Raw genomic sequence first — 23612 nt, forward strand, 5'->3', positions numbered from 1 at the left:
TGAGTTTTGTTCCACATTTTTCTCCCACCCTATCCATGAACTCCTATTGTGATCCTTTCAGAGTGATCAGCAGTAGCAGCCAGGCACCATCTAGTTCTTCTGGTCTCAGGGTCATGGGAGCTGGGGTTCACATGATCCATTAGTCTTCTGGACTAATTGTTTCCTCATGCCTTTAACTTTCTTCACTATTCTTTTTGCTCCAGATACAGAAAGACCAATAGTTGTCCCTCAGTGTCCCCGTGAGCCCCCATGCCCAGTGACTCATTTCTGGTTATGGTTAAAAAGTTTTCATAACTGTATGCTCTACTATTTTCATGGATATGTTTGTAGCACATACAAATATATATGTAGAAATATCCTCTGTCAAACCCATGTGCATTTGTGGGTGTAGTCCCAGTCACCTTCCCACCCCTGTTTCCACAGGGTTTTCATTGGCTGATTTTCAGCAGTACATCACCGGGCCTTTCTTCTTTGTCAATCTTAGTCTGGAAATTCCACTGAAACCTGTTCAGCATCACAGCAACATGCAAGCCTCCACTGACAGAGGAGTAGTGGCTGTGCTTGAGGTGCCCCAAAAGCTTCAATAACTTCCTAATATTGGATAAAATGTGAACTTCACCCTCAAACGTATCTGTGTGTGAATTAGGCAGAAGAACCAAGCAAAACCTGCAAAAAAGCCTAAGTAGCTGCTCTGAGGTATCATGGAAGAATGTCCTAAGGGAGCAATCAAGGCTCTTAACTAATGTGAAGCTGTGAGAGGCTCAGCAAATGTAATATAGAGTATAAACGCAGGCTATTTTTTGATCTATGAGATCAGAGGCTCCCAGAATATGTGGCCTCTCCAGCCAAATGGAAAGCAAGCAAGTGCTCCTCACAGCAAGGTTCTCAGCTCCACACAGATCAAGTCTCAAGACCAGAACCTCTGAGTGAACTGAGTGTGGGATCTATTGGGAAAATATCTGTATGCATAAAGGGCTCTGTCTCCGAATACAATTGCATAGAGGCCACAGTTAAGAAAAAAAGAGGTAAAAACTCATGGTAAGGACTTTGAGTATAGCCTCTCAGAAGGTGTACATTCTAAACAATGCTCCATCATATCAATTACTGGTTTCTGTTTTTTCCCCCCAATTCCATCTTGTTTAACAAAGGTGTCAAAACCTTAACTAAGCCAAATGTACAGGTATTGTATTGTCCCCAAGGAGGGGTCACTATGAGTTGGAATCGACTCGACGGCAGTGAGTTTTTTTAGGTAATGTATTTTTATTAGGCAACTTGGATGTTTTAATCCCTATTGTTCATCTTAATACTAAGATCCTATAATGTGTTAGACACTTGCACAAATGTTATTTAATGTAATCCTCACAAGTACCCTATGAGGTTGGTGTTAATACTTCCATTTTCTAGATAAGGAAACTAATCTTCATAGATTTTAAAAAATAATAATAATAATAACTTGCTCAAAGTCACATACTATGTGCAGAGTTAAGATTCAATCCAAGTCTTTAGATTCTAAATCCAAAACCAAAGTTCATGCCACAAAATTCAAGCTTTCTTATTATGGAAAATATCTTAACACAATATACCTTCATTTGCCAATCTTAGTAACTCCTCTGTAACAAATATAATTGAATTTTTGATGACTCAAACCCCCAAAAAACCAAAAACCAAACTTGCTGCTATCTAGTCAATCCTGACTCATAGCAAACTCTCCTTGGGTTTCTGAGGCAGTATCTCTATGGAAGTAGATTGCCCAATCTTCTTTCTGAGGAGTGGCTGGTGGGTTTGAATCACCCAACTTCTGGTTAGCAGTCAAATGTCTTAGTCACTATGCCACCAGAGCTCCTAACTCAAACCTAGCATATTAAATATCATTAAATATCAATATATAGGTACAATAGATTGAGGTAAATGTGCTCTGATTCTCACATACCAGAGAAGTTATTTAACTCTGATAATAAATATCAGCAGTTAATTAAACTCTGATATTACTATGTTTTCTTAAAACAAAGCTCCAGGAATTGACGGAATACCCATTGAGATGTTTCAGCAAATGGATGCCATGTTGGAGGCACTCACTAAGTTATGCCAAAAGATTTAGAAGACAGCTACCTGGCCAAGTGACTGGAAAAGATCCATATTTGTAACCATTCCAAAGAAAGGTGATCCCACAGAATGTGGGAATTATCAAACAATATCATCGATATCACCAAAACCAATAAATAAATAAATAAACTCATTGCCATGAGTCAATTGCGACACCCAGTGACCCCTTCTTTGGTTTTCAAGGTGGAGTGGCAGGTGGGTTTGAACCGCCAGCCCTCTGGTTAGCAGTCAAATGCCTTAGGCACTACACCAGAGCTTCCATGTAAATCAAAACAACCATGGAAATTATCAAACAGTATCATTAATATCACACACAAGTAAAACCTTACTGAAGATAATTCAAAAACGGTTGCAGCAGTATATTGACAAAGAATTTCCAGAAATACAAGCTGGATTCAGAAGAGGACATGGAATGAGGGATATCATAGCTAACATCAGATGGATCTTGGCTTAAAGAAATGAATACCAGAAAGATGTTTACTTATGTTTTATTGACGATGCAAAAGCATTTGATTGTGTGGATCATAACAAATTATGGATAACATTAAGAAGAATGGGAATTCCAGAACACTTCATTGTACTCATGAGGAACTTGTACATAGACCAGGAGGTTATTGTTCGAACACAACAAGGGAACACTGCATGGTTTAAAATCAAGAAGGGAGTGCACCAGGGTTGTATCTTTTCACCATCTGTATTTAATCTGTATGCTGAGCAAATAATCTGAGAAGCTGGACTATATGAAGAACAGCATGGCATCAGGATTGGAGGAAGGCTCATTAACAACCTGCGATATGCAGACAACACAACTTTGCTTGCTGAAAGTATGGATGAGTTGAGGCACTTACTGATAAAGATTGAAGACCACAGTCTGCAGTATGGATTATACCACAATATAAAGAAAACAAAAGTCCTCACAACAGGACCAATAAGCAGCATCATGATACATGGAGAAAAGAATGAAGTAGTCAAAGATTTCCTATTACTTGGTTCTATAATAAACACCAATCGAAGCAGGAGTCAAGAAATCAGAAGACATATTGCATTGGGCACATCTGCTTCAAAAGACCTCTTTTAAGTGCTGAAGAGCAAAGATGTCTCCTTGAAGACTAAAGTATGCCTAACCCAAGCCATGATATTTTCAATCACCTCATACGCATGTGAGAGCTGGACAATAAATAAAGAAGACTAAAAAAGAGTTGATGCTTTTGAGTTGTGGTGTTAGCAAAGAACTGAAAGTACCATTGACTGCTAAAAGAACTAACAAATCTTTCCTGGAAGAAATGCAGCCAAAATGCTCCTTGGAAGCAAGAATGGCCAGACTTTGTCTGACCTACTTTGGTCATGTTGTCAGAAGGGACCATTCTCTGGAGAAGGATATCATGCTTGGTAAAGTGGAGGGTTAATGAAAAAGGGGAAGGCCCTCAACAAGATGAATTGACACAATGGCTGTAATGATGAGCTTGGGCATAGCAGGGATTGTGGGGCTGGCACAAGACCAGGCAGTGTTTCATTCTGTTGTACATAAGGTCACTCTGAGTCAGAGATGACTCAACAACACCAAACAACAACAACAACAGGTATAGAAAGTATTTTGATTAACTGAAATTTTCCTGTATTGCCAGAAGAACTGAATCAGACAAAGGGTGACCAGCCATCCCAGTTTTCCCAGGACTAGGGGATTTGTTGAGACATATGGCTTTCAGTGCTAGAACCGATGCAGACAAACTGGAATGGTTGGTCACCCTCATTCAAACATCTAACTGCAAGCACAAATACAACCAGAATCACTGGCATACTACCTATGAGGCTACTAACTGAAGGAAATTGAACTCCTCTGTAGGATATGCTTATTTGTTGACAGTTAACTCTGTAACCTTAGTGGCAATGGTGTTAGCTGCTATTGAATGGGCCTCTGACTTCTGACAATCCCACACAAAGTGGAATGAAACGCTGCCCCAGTCCTGCCCCATTCCCATGCTCAGTTGCAGATCAGCCCCTGCGATCCACATAGCTTTCATTGGCTGATTTTTTGGAAGTAGATCACTGGACCTTCCTTCCTAGTCCATTTTAGTCTGGAAGTTCTGCTGAGACCTGACCAGCATCATACTAACATGCAAGCCTCCTCTAACAGACAAGTGGTAGCTGCCATGAGGTGCACTGGCCAGGAATCAAACCCAAGTCTCTCACATGGAAGGTGAGAATTCCACCACTAAGCCACCAATGTCCCCATATGATCTTATGTAGCCTTACTGAATTCTTACCTTATTACTCTTTGGAATGACAGTGCTCGAAATATTTCCTGGTATAGGAGTTAAAAATATTAGTCTATGGTGTTTAAAGAATTATCACTTTTATTCCAAAATTAAGAATGAACGTTTTCCAGTATTATAGTACCTTTTTGGCATATTCATCTGCAAAATGGTGGGCTTCCACAAGCTGGCCTCAAACACTCCTTCCAAATTCAACATTCCATGAGTCTTTGATTCTGTATAGTTACTTCAAGTCCTTAGGGACCATAGATGCCAACTTGCCCTACAAATTTGGATGATAATTTTTATAATGCTTGGAACAGATTATGGAATATCCCAAACTAATCCCAAAGTAAGAATTTAGACATAGCTGACAATTTTGTTTAACTTCTTGAATATCTCAGAATCTTCATCATACTGTCTCTCTCTCCTCAACCCTGAAACCTAGCCTCATTTTATCTTTTGCTATATTCTTCAATGTCTCCTCCACACTGAAAATTCGTTTTCAATTTTCTCTGCAGGAAAACTATGGTCTTTGTCTAGAATGGATTGAGGCCGTGTCTCTAGTGCTCTCCTTGATGATGGTGGCAATTCCCACATCGAAAGACTTCATCAAAAGGGTAAAAAGAGAACTGATAGATTGGGGAAAAATATTTGCCTGTGACATATCTGACAAAGGAGTTACCTCCAAAATATATAGAAAACTTCAATACATCAACACCAAAAAGACAAACAATCCAATTCAAAAATGGGCAAGAAACATGAACAGACACTTCGCTAAAGACAATATGCTGGCGGCCAACAAACACATGAGGAATTACTCATGATCTTTAGTCATTGTTGTTGTTGCTATTGTTTGCCATCGAGTCAGCTCTAACTCATAGAGACCCCTCCTTGGGTTTCCGAGGCAGTATCACTACGGAAGTAGATTGCCCAACCTTCCTTCTGAGGAGTGGCTGGTGGGTTTGAACTGCCAGCCTTTTGATTAGCAGTCAAGGGCCTTAGGCATTATGCTATCAGAGCCCCCTTTAGTCATTAGAGAGATGCAAATCAAAACAACAATGAGATGTCATCTCACCCCAGCAATAATAGCAAAGTTCAATAGGACAAAAAATAACAAATGTTGGTGAAGTTGTAGAGAGATTGGAACTCTTATACACTGCTGGTGGGATTTTAAAATGTTTACAACCATTGTGGCAAATGGTATGGCGTTTCTTTAAAAAACTTAAAATAGAAATACCATTTGACACACCAATTCCATTACTAGGAATATCCTAAAGAGATGAGAGGCAGGGCACAAACAGACATATGCACCCCTATGTTCACCACAGCACAATTCACTATAGCAAAGAGATGGAAACAACTTAAATGCTCATCAACAGAGGAATGGATAACCAAATTATGGTACATTCACACAATGGAATACTATGCTATATTAAAGAACAATGAAGGATATGTGAATCATCTCACAATGTGGATGAGCCTGGGGGACCTTATATTGAATGCAATAAGTCAACTGCAGAAGGACAAATACTGTATGAGCCATTACTGTAAAAGGACAAGGGTTTGCTTAGGGAAGGGAACTCACGTTGTAGGTTATTGGGGTAGGAAGGGAAGGGGAGGGAATAATTTCCGGCTAGTTGGGGGCCACACGCTGAGGTGGGTAAGGGGAGGAATGGTATGGAAAGAGTCTGTGACCACCGTGATAACATTAGGGAAAGGGAAGACAACAAACTGCACAGAAGAGATAGACGACAGATGCTGACACCAGTATATTCACAATATTATCATTAATACCAAATATCAGGCTACAGCTAAACACATAAACATCTGAGAAGATCAGATGGGGGTCAGTGAACAGGATTATACTCTAGACCAAGGATAGATTCCGTAGAGGCTAATCTTGCACAGACACCAGTGATACAAAGTACCTGCAGTCCTTACAGAAACAACAGAAGACAGACATAGAGCAATCCCTCACAGACAGCCAGACACTGTGGGAGAGAGATCCAATGGATCTACCAACTCAGGATCAGAGTATTGGAGACACCAGACTCAATTGGCACAACAAAACACATAAAAATCTTGTTCCACAACCTACATTGGTGAGTAGTGACTGGGGTCTTAAAAGCTTTCAAGCAGCCACCTAAAATGCAGCTAATGGTCTCTTATCATCAGAAGCAAAGAAGAGTGCAAAAACCAAGGGCATTTAGAAGCAAATCAGTCCTAGGACATTATGGACCTTGAGACTAGAAGTAGGTGGTACCCGGTTACCAATACCAACCACTTGGGAAAGGATCAAAACCAGAGATACTGGATAGAGTGGGAGGGAAAACGTGGAACAAAATCCAAAAACACAATAATGATCAGAATTACTGGTGGGATGGAGTCTGGTGGGACCCCAGTACTATGGCCCTGTGATACACTTCGGGCTTGGAATAAAACTTACTCCCAAGGGCTGGCTCTCACCCCAATAGTAAATAGAATGTACACACAGGCCACTCAACCCAGGGTGACACACCCACATACTCTATGGAGATGCATCCCTTGGAGCAATCGACCACAGGGCACCAGAGGAGCAACATTTGCATGGAGAAAATGCAGGATGCACAGGAGTGTATAACTAAGAGGGGCACAGGGGAGGGGTTACTGGGAAGGGAGGGGAGGAGAGTAGGTTAGGGTTGGGGATGGTAATTGGAGAGTGAAACCAAATGTACACGAAATATTGAATGTAAAACAAACTCTACTCTGTAAACTTGTACCTAAAGCACAATTAAAAAAAAAAAAAAAAGAGGAGAATGAGATACACACCTAGAACACAGGAAAGATAGTGAAGAATAGTGTTTTGAGAGGCATCAAGAGCTTTTGGGCAAAAGAAAGAGGGAGAACTTACAGAGCAAACACTGGCAATGTGTGGTAACCCCACCCCTATTTTGAAACAATTGTAAAAATGTGAAAACTGAGTAGATTATTTGATTATATTAAGGTGTTCAATTAATTATAGGGAGCTCTGGTGGCATAGTGCCTAAGGCATTTGACTGCTAACCAGAAGGCTGGCAGTTCAAACCCACCAGCCACTCCTGGGAAGGAAGATGGGGCAACCCTCTTCTGTAGTGATACTGCCTCGGAAACTCAAGGAGGGGTCAATATGAGTCGGGTCCGACTCAATGACAGTGAGTTAGTTTTAATTTATTATAATCAATGATGGTATTATCATTATGATTTGAAAAGAATTCCTATCTTTTAGAAATACATACTAAAATATTTACAGATAATGTTTCAGGAGGGAATATGAGAGAGTACACAGATGAAAGATTCCCTGGGTGGTGCAAATCATTAATACATGGCTGCTAATATGCATGTGAAAGCTGGACAATGAATAAAGAAGATGGAAGAAGAGTTAATGCTTTTCAGTTATGGTGTTGGCGAAGAATACTGAAAGTACCATGGACTGCCAGAAGAACTAACAAATCTTTTCCTGGAAGAAGTGCAGCCAGAATGCTCCTTGGAAGTGAGAATGGTCAGACTTTGTTTCATCTACTTTGGTCATACTGTCAGAAGGGACAATTCCTTGGAGAAGGATATCATGCTGGGTTAAGTGGAAGGTTAGTGAAAAAGGGGAAGGCCCTCAACAAGATGGCTAGACACAGTGGCTGCAACATTGGGTCAGATATATCAAGAATTGTGAGGCTGGTGCAGGACTGGGCAGTGTTTCATTCTATTGGATATAGGGTCACCATGAGTCAGAGCTGACTCAACAACACCTAACAACAACACAACAACAGTGGAAAGGTTGGAGGTTGAGTCCACTCAGAGGCACTTTGGAAGAAAGCCCCGATAACCTACATTCAAAAACATCAGCCATTGAAAACCCTGTGGAGGGAAGTTCTACACTGACATACACTGGGTCACCATGAGCCAGAATTGACTCTGTGACAACGGGTTACACTGACATACACTGGGTCACCATGAGCTGGAATTGACTCTGTGACAACAGGTTACTGGTTATACAGTTGATCCTTGAACAAGGTGTGTGTATGTGGTGGTGGGGGGGGGTGGTTAAGGGGCACTGACAATCCCATGCAGCTGAAAATCTGTATATTACTTTTGAATTTCACAAAATAACTGCTAATAGCCTACTGTTGACCTGAAGCTTTACTGGTAACATAAACAGTCAATTAACACAGTTCTTGCTGTACAGTTACTAGATTTCCACATGAAGACACTCACACACATACACAACAGATAAGCTTATTAAATGTACAGCATGATTATTTACTATTCATTAAGTGGATGTGGATCATCATAAAGGTCTTCATCTTCATCGTTTTCACATTGAGTAGCCTGAGGAGGAAGAGGGAGAGGAGGGGCTGGTTGTGCTGTCTCAGGGGTGGCAGAGGCCAAGAGATGGAGAAGGAGGAAGGAGAGGCAGGAGCAATTTGTAATTTCTGTCTGACTTTTTTGCTCTTCTATTTCTCCGAAAATGTTTCTGTATGGTACCAACCAATCCTTCTTCCACCATTTGCTTCAGTTTCACTGCCCATATCATAGAAGGATCCAATGTTGTAAAAGAAGTCAAAAGCAGTCTTGAACAATCAGAACCCTTTTGCCAGACTGTCTAATGTCAGTTTGTTTTCTGGCACTGCTTCTTCTACATCTTCTCCCTCCTCCTCTGGCACTGGTTCAGAATCACTCATCTCCATCAAGTCATTTTCTTTTAATTCCTTGGGTGTGGTGTCTATTAGTTTTTAATTTCTCCAAGATCTGTATCTTGGAAAAAAAAAAAAAAAACTGTGTATAAGTGGAACCTCAGAGTTCAAACCTGTGTTGTTCAAATGAAATCCAATTGTCTATGAGTTGATAATTGTTGAAGCTAGATGAGAGAAACTTAGGAGTTAATTATACTAGTTTTTTGACGTTTTATATGCCTAAATTTTTCTATAATAAAAATATTTTAAGACTGAAAAAGCCCCAAAAGCACTTGGGTTATTTATGAATAACACATCTAGAGTTACAGAAGGCTGACACTTTGGGGACCAGCTATACTCATTGATAGAACAGACAATACTTAGAAATACTTCTTCTTTATAGGATGAAGGAGCCTGGTCAATGACTGAGTTCAATCCCTGGCCAGTGAAGGAACCCTCTTCCAACTTCTGCAAGATGCCATCTAGCTCCACCAGATACACCCAATAACTGACTCGAACCAGACCTAATTTTCTGTCAGGCTGCTCAGGGAGTAGCTGGCCCTTTCTCCATATTCAGTTAAATCTGCCTTCCTATTTAGGTTTCACATGTCAAATTTCATCCCTCACACCATACTTTTTTTAATGGAAAAAGAAGCAGGTACACTACTGGTTTTAGGCTGGGTTCTCTAGAAAAGCAAAACCAGTGAAGCTAATATACATATGTATATACATATATAGAGAGAGAGAGAGAAATTTATCTGAAAGAAATGGCTCACACAGTTGTAGAGGCTGGCAAGTCCTAAGTCTGTGGATCAAACATCAAGTTGGGGGCTTCTCCTCACTCATGCAGCTGCAGAGGCTAATAAACCCAAGATTGGCAGGCAATATAGTAAGCAGCTGGATTGTAGGACAATGAATCCAGGATTGGCAGATAAAATGGCAGACAGTTGGGTTACAGGCTGTGAAGGCAGCTATCCCAAGATTGGCAGGCAGTATGGCATGCCACAGGTTCAAGCTCAGGAACCAGAGATCATGATAAGCCAGATACAGGATCCAAATATAGCAGAAAGCCAGAGAGTTTTTCAGGACGTATATATTTTCAGACATATATACAGACAAAGACATAGACATATATATGAAGCAGGCCATATCCCTGAGGAAATGCCCTTTCAACTGACTGGCTGCTTACAGCACATCTCATCATGAATGTGATTACATTACAACAGATCTCATCATGGGCATGACTACATCATACCTACTAAACAGTGAGAATCATAGTCCAGTCAAGTTGACAAACCATCTTAACACACTGCTGATCAATAATAAAGCTTCTTTAGGACTACAATTTGGAATAAATAAATCATGAATGAATGAATATACAAATGAAAGCATACTGCCAGATTTCTCTACTGTACAGCATGATATGAAATACTACACTTGTTTAAAGTGTTGATAGTCTATGGACCGCCCCCCCAACACACACACACACACACACACACACACACACCACCGTTATCAATTTATTTAAATGATACTGATTTCTAGTATATATATTAAATATTTGAAAATGCAAAACTAGGGTATTCTGCAGAGGAAGCAAGAGATAGGTAATGTCACTAGAGAAAGATGATATCTTTTTGCGATTATAGATATTAATGAATTCCTCTTTCAATGATGCTGACCTTAGAAAATGGCAGAGAAAAATGCTTGAGGGCTTCTAAAATGGATCTCCAAGACAGTCTCTTTCTTGAGTAGATGGAAGAGAGAGAGAGAGAGAGAGAGAGAGAGGAAGGGCAGAGTAATTAAATAAAAGGTCATCTGCAACATTATTTTTCAAACTTTAATTGTCCTGACAATCACCTGAGGATATTGTTAAACTGTAGATTCTGATTCAAGAAGTCTGGGGTAACTTCTGTATTTTTACAAACCTCCAGGTGATATTCATCTGTGACCACACTTTCAGTAACAAGGACTGACAAAGCAGGCTGGACAGCTGGTCCCTGCCTCACCCCCTGCTCCCCCCCAATCCCCACTTGTGTGTACAGAGCAGCTAGTTATGGCATTTGCTCCCATCTGTAGCCTCGAGAATATCTTCCTTCACAAAAGAGATTTGCCTGGAAAGAGCCTATGGATATGTGTATTGAGGCTATGGGAAAGGAGAAGCAGAGCTCAGAGAAACTGCAGGCCCCATAGAAGAAGTAGAAGAATATGAAACACAGGTGTTTCTAGAGGTGAAATTGACTAAAAACTCTGCTCTAGAGCAAAGTCCTCTTTCTATGGCAAATAAAAAACCTGCCTACTTCCTAGTGAAGCATCTGTTTATGGGAGCCACCCACTGTAGTGGAGTTAGCTGGTCTCACTCCTCTACCATTCAAGTGCAAGCCCTTTGGGTAAACAGACCTACCCAACTGCAAAGGAAACTCAAGCCAGAAATTATATTAACAATATAGTCCTTCATTCAAACGTACAACGACAAAATGTCTCTAGAGATGAATGAATAAAGCCAAGGCATCAAAGGAAAAGACTGAGATGAACAAAAAACAATCAATCTAGAAACAGAAAATAACTTTTAATTTTTTTTTTCCCTAATAATCCAGACATGAAAAGGTAAAGATACGGTACTCATAAAACTTTTCCTATTATGAAAAGTGATAATCAAAGAACAAGAAATAGTTCTTGGGAGTTAAAAATATAATGTCAGAATGTAAAAATTCGTGGAAGAGTTTAAAAAAAAAAAAATAGATATTGCTGATGGCAAAATTAGTAATCTGCAATAACAAGTTTCTCAAAAATTATCTAGAAAAGAGGGGGAAAGGGAAGCACTGGGTAGCTGAGTTAAATCTGAATCTCTTCATATGTCTTCTGAAAACTTTACAGATCAACAAAAGGAACCATACAAATCTTATGCTTTCAGCATAACCAGAAGATAGAGAACGCTACAAACTTCAAGGTACCTGTACGTACATTAAAAATAAAAACCAATTTCCAGTCAAATTATTTCTTGAGATACCGCTCTTTTGGGGCAGCTACAGGGTATAAGGATAAATTATACTCAAGAGAGAAGAGGGGATTAAGATGTAGCATAGTGCCTAAGGCACTTGACTGCTAACCAGAAGGCTGGAGGTTCAAACCCACCAGCCACTCCTTGGAAGGAAGATTGGGCAATCTACTTCCGTAGTGATACTGCCTCGGAAACCCAAGGAGGGGTCACTATGTCAGGTCTGACTCGATGGCAAACAACAACAGGAAAAGAAAAAAGAAAAAACAAACCACTGCCACTGAGTCACTTCCGACTCAGTGATCCTCATTGGGTTTCCAAGGTGGTAAATCTTTATGGAAGTTGATTGCCTCATCTTCCTTCTGGATAGCAGTCAAATGCCTTAGGCACTGCACCACCAGAGCTCCTTAGGAAAAGAAAAGTCCACCTTAAATGCAAAAACACTTAGAGTCCTGGTTTATCATGGCACAGACTATAGAGGGATGCAAAGAGGCAGTCTTTGAAAAAGGCAGGTAGTCTGGGAGAGATAAAAAAGGAAAGGAGAGGTGATACATATATATACCAAAACCAATCCCACTGCCATCGAGTCAGTTCAGACTCATGGCAAACCCCCTACAGGACTGCGTAGAACTGTCCCATAGGACTTCCAAGGCTGTAAATCTTTACAGAAGCAGACTGCCTCAACTTTCTCCGACAGAGCAGCTGGTGGGTTCAAACCAGCAACCTTTTGGTTAGCAGTCCAATGTTTTAACCACAGCACCACGAGAACTACTATATATAGTTTTTAAAAAATGGGGGGTTAATGGAAGGGGGCGATAGATAGATAGATAGAGATATATACAAGAAAAAAAAAACAAAACTCACTCCCATCAAGTTCATTCCAACTCATAGTGACCCCCTTTGGGTTTCTGAGGTGGTAAATGTTTATGGAAGTAAACTGCCCAGTCTTCCTTGTGTGGAGTGGCTGGTGGGTTTGAACCACGACAGAGCTCCATATATATATATATATGTAAATTTTTAAGGCAATCCATTAACAGAAATCATATGTAGATACAATAACAAAAAACAGTACTTTGAACTAGGAATCTTACACGATTACAGCCAGAAAACTCTACGGAGCAGTTCTACTCTGAAGCATATGGGATTGGTGTATGTTGGAATTGACTCAATGGCAACATTTATTTATTTTTTATTTTTTTGAATGGAATAAGACTATTGTATCATCTGATAAAAATATTTCCTTCAACCCCTTTCTAATAATGAACCTAGAACTGAGAATAAAACAAGGAAACTGCATAGAGAAAGAGAACAATAAATGTCCACTCTTAGGATGTGGAGAAACTGGAATTCTCATACACTGCTAGTTGGAAAGTAAAATGGTGCAGGTGCATTGGAAAACAGCTTAGCAGTTCCTCAAAATGGTAAGCATAAAGTCACCATATGATCCAGCCATTGCACTCCTATGTCTATACCCAAAAGAATCGAAAACTGATAAATACAAATACTCACACGTTCAGAGTAGCACTATTCACAAAATGTGTAAACAACTCAAATGTCACTCAACAGAAGAATGAATAAACAAATCGTGGTATATACATACAGTGAAGTATTATTGTCATAAAAGTGAATGAAGTACTGATACATGTTCCAGTTGGATGAACCTCAAAAATTTATGCTAAGTGAAAGAAGTCAGACACAAAAATCACATACTATATGAGTCCATTGATATGAACTACCCAGAATATCCACAATAGGACTATCCAGAGAGACCGAACATAGGTTGGTGGTTTCCAGGGGATAGGGGAAGAGGCGATGTGGAACAATTGCTTAATGAAAATGTTTCAGAATTAGATTGGGGTGGTGGTTACACAACATTGTGAATCTACTAAACACCACTGGATTGTTCACTTTTACAAGGTTGACTTTGTGTTATGTGAATTTCACCTTGATTTAAAAAAAAAATGCATGTTTAGTCATGCAAATAATGATTTTGGGATTTAACTGTGATTTAAAAATAGTTGACTGCCTCTGTGGTTCAGAATGTTTTACTCATGCCTTTTAAATACATATAGCTACAATCTACAGCCATATCTTAAAGGGCTTGCATAATTATCACTTCTGAGTAATCGAGCCCTAGGATTTGTTTTGCTTTGATTATACACTGGATTGTGAAAATTATTAGTATATAATTTAAGTAGCAGATGGCAGCTGATAGGTAAATGGGCCTTCCATTGTCACTGGAAACATAAAGGTGATCTGGTAATGGTATATGTATTTTAATACCATGTAATCCAAGTGGAAATGTTATAATTCATAATCACTAAACTCACTCATTGCCATCGAGTCAGATCCAATTCATAACAACCCACCCACCCACCCTGCCTCAGTCATCAATACCTGTCTTTCTCTTCTATTCCTTTCTATCCGGTTCCCCTATCATCAACCTAGCTCATTCCTTCTTCACTTCATGCCCATCCCAGCATCTAAGCCCCCAACTTGTCTCCTTGCCTCCTTTCTCCTGCTCTCTCCAACCCATCCTGCATCTGCATGCCACCACCAAATTAGGCCAGTTGCCACTCCCTCAAAAACTCCAACAGCCTCTTCCTGCTTATTGCATTGAAATTCCTTAACTTGCTGGTAAAGGCCTTGCTCAGTCTGTTCCCAGCTGTCTTCCCAGCTCTCTCATTTCTCACTACATGTCAAAAGGAATCTCCCTCTGTTCTGGTCAAGCTGGATGATTTATAATTCCCCAAACAGGCCCTGTTTAAAACATCAAACCTAAGTGAGACAGAGATAGAAGCCAAGTCATTTGCCCCCATTCACACAGCTAGTGAGTAGCTGTATCTGGATTTCAATCCAGGTTTGGGCTGTGTCCAAAACTCTAAAATGCCCTCCTTTTCTCTCTCCACAATATCCTGTTCCATATCTACCTGTGGAAATCTTTATCCATCCTTCAAGACCATGTCATTCCTGAAGTTTCTCAGTTCTTCCTGTCAAATGTGACTTTTCTCTCTTCTGAGCCTCTATAGCCCTTGTTGTACACATTTCACAAGAAAATCATTGGCAACAGTCATGTGATGCATTTCTTAAGGCTCAACACATTGTCTTTTCAGTCCTTGATAACACCAAACTCACTCGAACAGGACATTGCCTTTGGTAAAGTGGAGGGTCAGAGAGAAAAAGGGAAACTCGAACAATGGGCTCAAGCGTACCAACAATGTGAAGATGCTCAGGACCAGGCAATGTTTTGTTCTGTTGTACATATGGTCCCAATGAGTCGGAGCGAACTCCGTGATAACTGGCAACAACAACAATAACAGCGCTTAATACAATACCAGTCACACAGCTGGCCCTCAGCAAAGATCCAGTGAAGAATGAGTTGTTTAGGAGGCTTTTCTGTACTCATATAACCCCAGCTACAATGGGAAAAATCAAAAACCAAACTCCGTTATTGAGTCAATTCTGACTCATAACAACCCCCACTGGGTTTCCAAGGCTGTAAATCTTTACAGAAGCAGACTGCCTCATCTTTCTTCTGCAGAGTGGCTGGTGGGTTCCAACCTCACCGACTTTTTGGTTAGCAGCCTTAACCACTGTATCATCAGAGCTCCTTGCCACAATGGGAAATTCTCATTTCTTTTAAGCACAGGGATATTTACTCCCCACCTGTCCCAAATACTCTGTCATTTTCCTCTTCTATTGTCTCAATGCCTTCTTGTTCTGTGTCATGAGACTTCTGCCAACTGCCTATAAAACATTTTGCAATCTGGGAGGGGCTCTGGGTACCTGGTAACCACTGTTAACGTCCAGGAAGATGCAGACTGTGATAAATAGGAGTCATAAAATGAACAACTGCGGTTTCATTCTTTGGATCCTGAAATAGGAACTAGAAATCAAGATACAGCTTCCCTTTTCAGACCTTGCCCTTTGTCTGCTTAATGTTGAAAGGAACAAGGGGTCGGACTGCGAGTTGGTATAAACAAAAGCCAGGAAGAGGAAAAGGGAAAAGCTGGTCAGACAGCTACTTTTTCTCAAGAGACAAACAGCATTCTAGGAAAGGAAAATACTCTAGTTTATAAAAAATTATACAAGAAACATAAAGCAGAAAAAAGAAAGCAGGCCAAAACAGTAGTCCCTTGTGTTATCGTCTGCATATCTAAGTAGGAGTTGTAACCCTTGCATTTTCTCTACCTTGCATTCAGATGGCACTCAGTGTTCATCCCCAGTGAGTTCATGTTGTTGTTGTTATGTGCCATCGAGTCGGACCCGACTCATAGCAACCCCTCCCTGGGTTTCCAAGGACAGATCACTAAGGAAGTAGATTGCCCAACCTTCCTTCTGAGGAGTGGCTGGTGGGTTTGAACCACCAGCCTTCTAGTTAGCAGTCAAGTGCCTTAGGCACTATGCTACCAGAGCTCCCCAGTGAGTTCATAGAGGAGTACAAATACATGATGAAAATCACTTATTAATCTAGCATATGACTGCAGCTCTGGGGATTACATAAAATGGGATAGTGAACTTAAAACAAATGGCAGAAGGGACACTTCCATTCATTGCCCACCTCCCTGTTCACCCTCTTCCTTGCTGCTCCCTCCTGAAGAAGAATTTGCTAATCTGAACTATAATTGTGCCAAAGAGGGAGATCAAGTTCAACCTCCCAAGTTCAACTCAGGGAGGTAAAGGCAGGAACGATGACTGGGGGTTCCCATCTCTCTATCAGTGTGGCCTTTCCCACCTTACAACAACTATCTTTTGTTTAGAATGAATTATTATTAAAACTGGAAAGTCTACCATTACTTCTTGAGAATCTACCATGTGCCAGGCACTGTGCTAGGGCTTGGGAGCAAAAATAAAAATAAAACATTGGCCCCTGCTCTTGAAAAGTTCATAATCTAATGGGTGAGACAAAAATAATTTCCATATTCTTTGGTGTTATAAAAAAGGTAAGCTCAGGGTTATGTAGAAATAAAGAGTCCGTGAGAGCAGAATGGGGATCTCAGGAAGGTTTCCTCGAAGACGTGAGGTCAGTGTTGAGGGTTAACAAATGTGTAGGAGTTAACCAATCAATTCCAAGTCACTGCAATCCCATGAGTCAGAGTAGAATGGTACTCCATAGTGTTTTCAGTGGCTGCTTTTTTCAGAAGTAGATCACCAGGCCTTCCATCCGAGGTGCCTCTGGGTGTACTTGAACATCCCAACTTTCAATTAGCAACCAAATGATTAACTGTTCGCACCACCCAGGACTCTGTTCTAGCAGAGAGAATAACATGAGCAAAGCATCTCTCCCTCACAGCAAGGAAGGCCCCAGATCCTAACATGTCTGAATGAATGAATGCCTTAAGAAGGACAAAGGAGGAAACTGAGAGAATTAGTGAAACATAATCAAGGACTAGATTTTGAAGCTCTGGTGGCATAATGTCTAAGGCATTTGACTGCCAACAAGAAGGCTGGTATTTCAAACCCACCAGCCACTCCTCACGAGGAAGGTTGGGCAATCTACTTCTGTAGTGATACTGCCTTGGAAACCCAAGAAGGGGTCACTATGAATCAGATCCAACTCAACAGCAGTAAGTATGGTTTTTTGGTTTGGTTTGGTTTTTAGACTTTGAAGAAGTGAATTAAAAATAAATGTATAGCTTTCTCTGAAAAAAGCTAAAGCAAACAATCAACTTCCTCGATGTTCACAGGTGGGATCAGATGCCAGGTGGCCTTTGAAACACAAAGCTAGAGTTTACATTTAAATCAGATGAGACAGATGGGAAGCAAGCAACATAGCACATGCATGACTGTTGTGTAAATTCTTGACAACATAATAGTTATGTAAAGGATGATATAAACAATACAGACACTTGGGGAGTGAGAGTTTTCCTAGCCTAGTCTGTTCTGCTGGAGAGTAGCAGCAGTAAGAATCAAGACTTGGAGCTGACTCCCAGAGCTTTCTGTGTCCTTGGCTATTGTTATTTGGTGCTGTCAAGTCAATTATCGACTTATAGTGATCCATGTGACAGAGTAGAACTGTCCCATAGAGTTTTCTACACTGTAATCTTTACAAGGGCAGATGGCCAGGTCTTTCTCCCTTAGAGTCACTGGCTGGGTTTGAACCACCAACCTTTCAGTTAGCAGCTGAGCATTTAAGTACCCTGTGGTAGGACCCAAAGGAACTCTGGTGGCATAGTGGATAAGGCATTTAGCTGCTAACCAGCAGGTCAGCAGTTCAAACCCACCAGCTGCTCCATGGAAGGAAGCTGGGATGATCTACTTCCATAAAGATTTACAGCCCTGGAAACCCAATGGGGGTCGCTGAGTCAGATTCCACTCGATGGCAGTGAGTTGTTTTTGTTTTTTTTTTTTGGTTTTGTAGGATCCAGAAATGATAATGACCAATGTGAACTCTGTTGCACACTCCATCCCTTGGAGACCTTGGATGTTGATTGACATAAGTAGCATAAAGATGTGGCTGAGACCTAGTCTAGAGAGGATGGAGGTAGCCAATTCCAGAAAACATTTCTGTCATAGGCTCAGCTTTCAGCATAGTTTCATACCTAGCCTGCAGTTTCCTCACTTTATGCCTTTGTTACCAACTGCATCTAACACTAAGAATTATAAAATATCTCTGATTGTTTTATTTATGGAGCTAAATTAAATAACTCCTTATATGTCTTGAGTAACTTGAGGAATGGCCATGTGTCCCATATTACACAACCCAAAAACCCAGAATAACTTTAACAAAGAGAATTGAACCTGAAGGAACAAAGGTACCATCACCTGTTCAATCAATTTTCCATTCACTCAATAATTTGTAGTAAGCATCTCCTAGGTGTATAACATATGGATTACACCTCAACATAAAGAAAACAAAAATCCTCACAACTGGACCAATAAGCAGCATCACAATAAATGGAGAAAAGATTGAAGTTGTCAAAGATTTCATATTACTTGGTTCCACAATCAACACCAATGGAAGCAGCAGGCAAGAAATCAGGTGGCATGTTGCACTGGGCAAATCTGTTGCAAAAGACCTCTTTCAAGTGCCAAAGAGCAAAGATGTCTCTTTGAAGACTAAGGTGAGCCTAACCCAAGCCATGGTGTTATCAATCACCTCATATGCATGTGAAAGCTGGACAATGAATAAGAGTTGATGCTATTGAGTTGTGGTGTTGGCAAACAGTACTGAAAGTACCATGGACTGCTAAAAGAACTAACAAGTCTGTCCTGGAAGAAGTGCAGCCAGAATGCTCCTTGGAAGCGAGAATGGTCACCTACTTTGTCTCACCCACTTTAGTCATGTTATCAGAAGGGACCATTCCCTGAAGAAGGATATCATGCTTGGTAAAGTGGAGGGTCAGTGAAAAAGGGGAAAGCTCTCAACAAGATGGATTGACACAGTGGCTGCAACAGTGGGCTCAGGTATAGCACGTATTGTGAGTACAGTGCATAGGGTCGCTATGAGTCAGAGCCAACTCAATAGCACCTAACAACAACAATGTGTACAACAAGGCAGTGGTGGTTCAGTAGTAGAATTCTCTCCTTCCTTGCAGAAGACTGGAGTTAGATTCCTAGTCAATTAACCTCATGTGCAGCCACCACCTGTCAGTGAAGGCTTGTGGGTTGCTCTGATACTAAACATAGCTTAGCAGAACTTCCAGACTAAACAGACTAGGAAGAAAGGCCTGGTGATCTACTTCTGAATATCTTAGCTATGGATCAGAACAGTTCAACCTGCAATCAGTCTTGGGAATGGCATAGAACTAGGCAGCATTTCATTCTGCTGTGCATGGGGTTGCCAATGCAGTGGCAGCGACAACAATGTGTGAAACACAGCCCAAATGGATACATGTTCATCATTGTTTTCTAGTCTCTTTCCACATTCCTTGTTGATGACTTATGAACAAGAGAAATTGGTCAAGTTACATACCAGTGTGAGATTTGCTCATGGAAGATTTATCTCAATCCTCCAGCTCTGCCACATGGGAAATACGGAATAAAGCTAATGAAAACTTGGGCTGATGCCCAGCCTCCAGGAAGGCAGTTGGATGCTGTGTTCAGCTTACCTGGGTATGCTAGTCAGGTAGGTCATGACATTCAGGAAGTCCCCATCTGGGATGTGTTTGAACCCTGCAAATTCTGGAAAAGTGATGATGGGGGCACCATCTTTCCCTTGGCCTCCTGTGGAAAAAAAAGGGGGGTGGTGAGGATGTTAGCAAATGCTTTCAGGTAATGTCCCTGCAGGTAAGGGTCTTGGACCATCAAGTCAAGAGATGTAAGGTTGACCTCCCTCTTTTCTATCAATATTATCTCAGGTCTGAATACAGGAGATGTTGCCACTTTGTCACCTTGAACAAGTCTCTATTCTCCTTCCTCTTGCTTAGTGGCACTGTGAGAACTTAATTCTTGAATCCTTTGAAGATAGTTACTATAACAAAAGTAATACTGATTATAGCTTATTTTAGCATAGCCAGACAGTAAATACTGCCAAAATCAGTGCATAATATTGCTTTTTGTGTTTGTAGTCAGTAAATACCAAATGTCATACAGCATGGTGGTTAAGACAGTGGTCTCTAAAATCAGCTGTTGTTGTTGTTATGTGCCATCGAGTCGGACCCAACTCATAGTGACCCCTCCTTGGGTTTCTGAGGTGGTATCACTACAGAAGTAGATTACCCAACCTTCCTTCCAAGGAGTGGCTGGTGGGTTTGAACCACCAGCCTTCTGGTTAGCAGTCAAATGCCTTAGGCACTACGCCACCAGAGCTCCTTGGACATTATAATAGTTATTATTACTGCAAGGAAGCAATAATCTGCTGCCTTTCAAGAACTTATTAATAGGAACATAAGACACGCCTGGACAACAAAGAAGACCAAAGAAGAGTTGATGCCTTTGAATTGTGGTGTTGGTAAACAATACTGAAATGGACTGCCAGAAGAACGGACACATCTGTCCTGGAAGAAATGCAGCCAGAATGCTCCTTATCTGTGAAAATGGCCAGACTCCGTCTCACCTACTTTGGTCACACTGTCAGAAGGGCCTAGTCCCTGGAGAAGGATATCATGCTTGGTAAAGTAGAGGGTCAGCAAAGAAGGGGAAGACCCTCAATGATTGACACAGTGGCTGCAATGACGGGCTCAAGCACAGCAAGGATTGTGAGGATGGTGAAGAATCAGGTAGTGTTTCGTTCTGTTGTACGTAGGATCGCTACCAGTCAGAGCCAACTCGATAACACCTAACAATAACAACAAGACATCCCTGTGAGAATAAAATATAAAAATTAATATTTAACTCATCAGAGTGGAGGCCACCAAAATTAAAGATTACATATCTCAGTCTCCTTACAGCTAGATGTAGCCACATGACTAAGTTCTAGCCCCACAGTTACCAAACTGCTTCCAGGATTCAGGGCCCCATCGTGAACCCAAAGAGGCTCCATGGAACATCTTAAATTTTTTAGGAAAACATAATGGTAATTGACAATCTTCACATACACCACACATGCCACTAGCTTGAGTAGGTCACAAATTGAACATTAAATCCTACTATATTCTTTTTGATGGCATCATACGTTTGTAAAGCTGAGCTTTTGGTGGTTGGTTGCTGTGAAAAAAAGCAAGGATTATATGAAAATCAACATGGAACAGGAAATGAGAGTGGTGATAGCTAGCCTGATTCCAGGGTTTGAGATAATTGTGGTTACTAAGAACGAAATTAAAATGTTGTTTTTTCTTTCCATTTATGTATATATATATTTTTCAAATGGCTACTTAGTTGATAGAACATAAATACTTATTAAGTTGTTTTAACTATTAGATATTTCTTTTGTCCAAAGGTGGGTTAAGGAATGTGAAAAAATAACTAAGACATTAAGGCATCAAGAACTGAGAAGGTTTGGGAACCTCTGCCGTACCACTGGGATGTGACCTGAAGGGCTGTGTGCAGCTTCCAGGTCATGCTCTTAGAGGGAAACCACCTTAAAGAGGAACAAAGACTCTGAATTCAAGGCCAGTTCAGGTGATTGCATTTGTATTTAACATATCTAAGGGCGCTCTGGTAGTATAGTGCCTAAGGCACTTGATTGCTAACCAGAAGGCTGGCGGTTCAAACCCACCAGCCACTCCTGGAAGGAAGGTTGGGCAATCTACTTCCGTAGTGATAATGCCTTGGCAACCCAAGGAGGGGTCGCTATGAGTCAGGCTGACTGGAGGGCACATAACAACAACAACAACAAGGGAGCTCTGGGGGTATAGTGCCTAAGGCATTTGACTGCTAACCAGAAGGCCAGTGGTTTAAACCCACCAGCCACTCCTCAGAATGAAGGTTGGGCAATCTACTCCCATAGTGATATCTGTTGTTGTTATGTACCTGTGGAGGCAGACCCAACCCCACAGCAGTGAGTAATGAAAGACAAGAGCTCTGGGGGCGCTGTGGCTAAAGCATTGGGCTGCTAATCAAAAGGTCAAAAGGTTACAGTTAGAACCCACCAGCCACTCCACAGAAGGCTGAGGCAGTCTGCTTCCATAAAGATTACAGCCTTGGAAACCCTATGGGTCAGTTCTACTCCATCCTATAGAGTCGCTTTGAGTCAGAATCAACTCAATGGCTGTGGGACTGGTATTTTTTTGGTTAATAAAAGATGGAAGGGGCCCTGATAGTGCAATGGTTAAGTGCTCAGCTGCTAACTCAAAGTCAGTGGTTCGAACCCACCAGCTGCTCTGCAGGAGAAAGATGTGGCAGTCTGCTTCCGCAGAAATTACAGCCCAAGAACCCCTATGGGGCAATTCTGCTCTGCCCTATAGGATTGTTGTGAGTCAGAATCAACTAGATGGGAACAGGTTTGTCTTTGTTTTTAATGAAAGATGCATAGGTATGGTTGTGGTGTGGAGCTTGATTAATAATGAAAGCACAGAATTGAGAGAGACTCAGAGAAGCAAAAGTGGGCAGCTTACCGCCAGTGCTGTCCTAAGAAAAAAGCATCCTAACTCATCACCATAAGAATCCAAACTATGTAGACAGTCTATTTGATGACACCACCATTAAGATCATCCAACTGAGTCTCTCTTCTGTGCCGAGCATGCCCAATAAATATCTTCTGATTATAATCTGATTCTTGCATAAATTTGTTTCCAGGGAGAGAATGTGCAAATGAGCAAACAATAGTATGTGTATCATGTAAAGAGGAAGTTGGCATTGTGGTTTTTCTACATGAGTCTTGAGAGTGTTGTTGATGAGAGCCAGGCTCTCAGACATCAATCACTAGGGAATGAAACTATGTGAGCTTTTCTGAATGGCTAGTCAACCTTCCCTAGGAAGTGTTCCTTTATAAATACCCTGTGCTTAAACTAAATTTCAAAAGATACCTGCAGATTGAGTTACCTTCATTATGGCGACTGAAAACAATTTAGATCAGGATATTTTCAGCTTTCACGTAATAGTCTTCCTCTTGGCAGTTTCACAACCATTGTTGTTGTTGTTTTATGTGCCATCAAGTCATCTCCTACTCATACTGACCTTATTTATGTACAACAGAATGAAACACTGCCTGGTCCTGTGCCAACTTCACGATCCCCACTACACCCAAGC

General features: G+C 41.0%; 1 protein-coding gene across 1 annotated transcript in view; it reads right to left on the bottom strand.

The window, feature by feature from the left end:
- The window catches only part of MCF2L2 (MCF.2 cell line derived transforming sequence-like 2), a 334093-nt gene that overhangs the window by 271218 nt on the left and 39263 nt on the right, over nucleotides 1-23612 (bottom strand). Inside the window, exon 3 of the mRNA XM_007936022.1 lies at nucleotides 20093-20207. Within this exon, the coding sequence (XP_007934213.1) occupies nucleotides 20093-20207 (115 nt within the window). The remainder of the gene's footprint in view (nucleotides 1-20092; nucleotides 20208-23612) is intronic.

The sequence above is a fragment of the Orycteropus afer genome, unplaced genomic scaffold (genome assembly GCF_000298275.1).
Source record: "Orycteropus afer afer isolate SDZICR_OR568_19922 unplaced genomic scaffold, OryAfe1.0 scaffold00032, whole genome shotgun sequence".
Taxonomy (NCBI): domain Eukaryota; kingdom Metazoa; phylum Chordata; class Mammalia; order Tubulidentata; family Orycteropodidae; genus Orycteropus; species Orycteropus afer.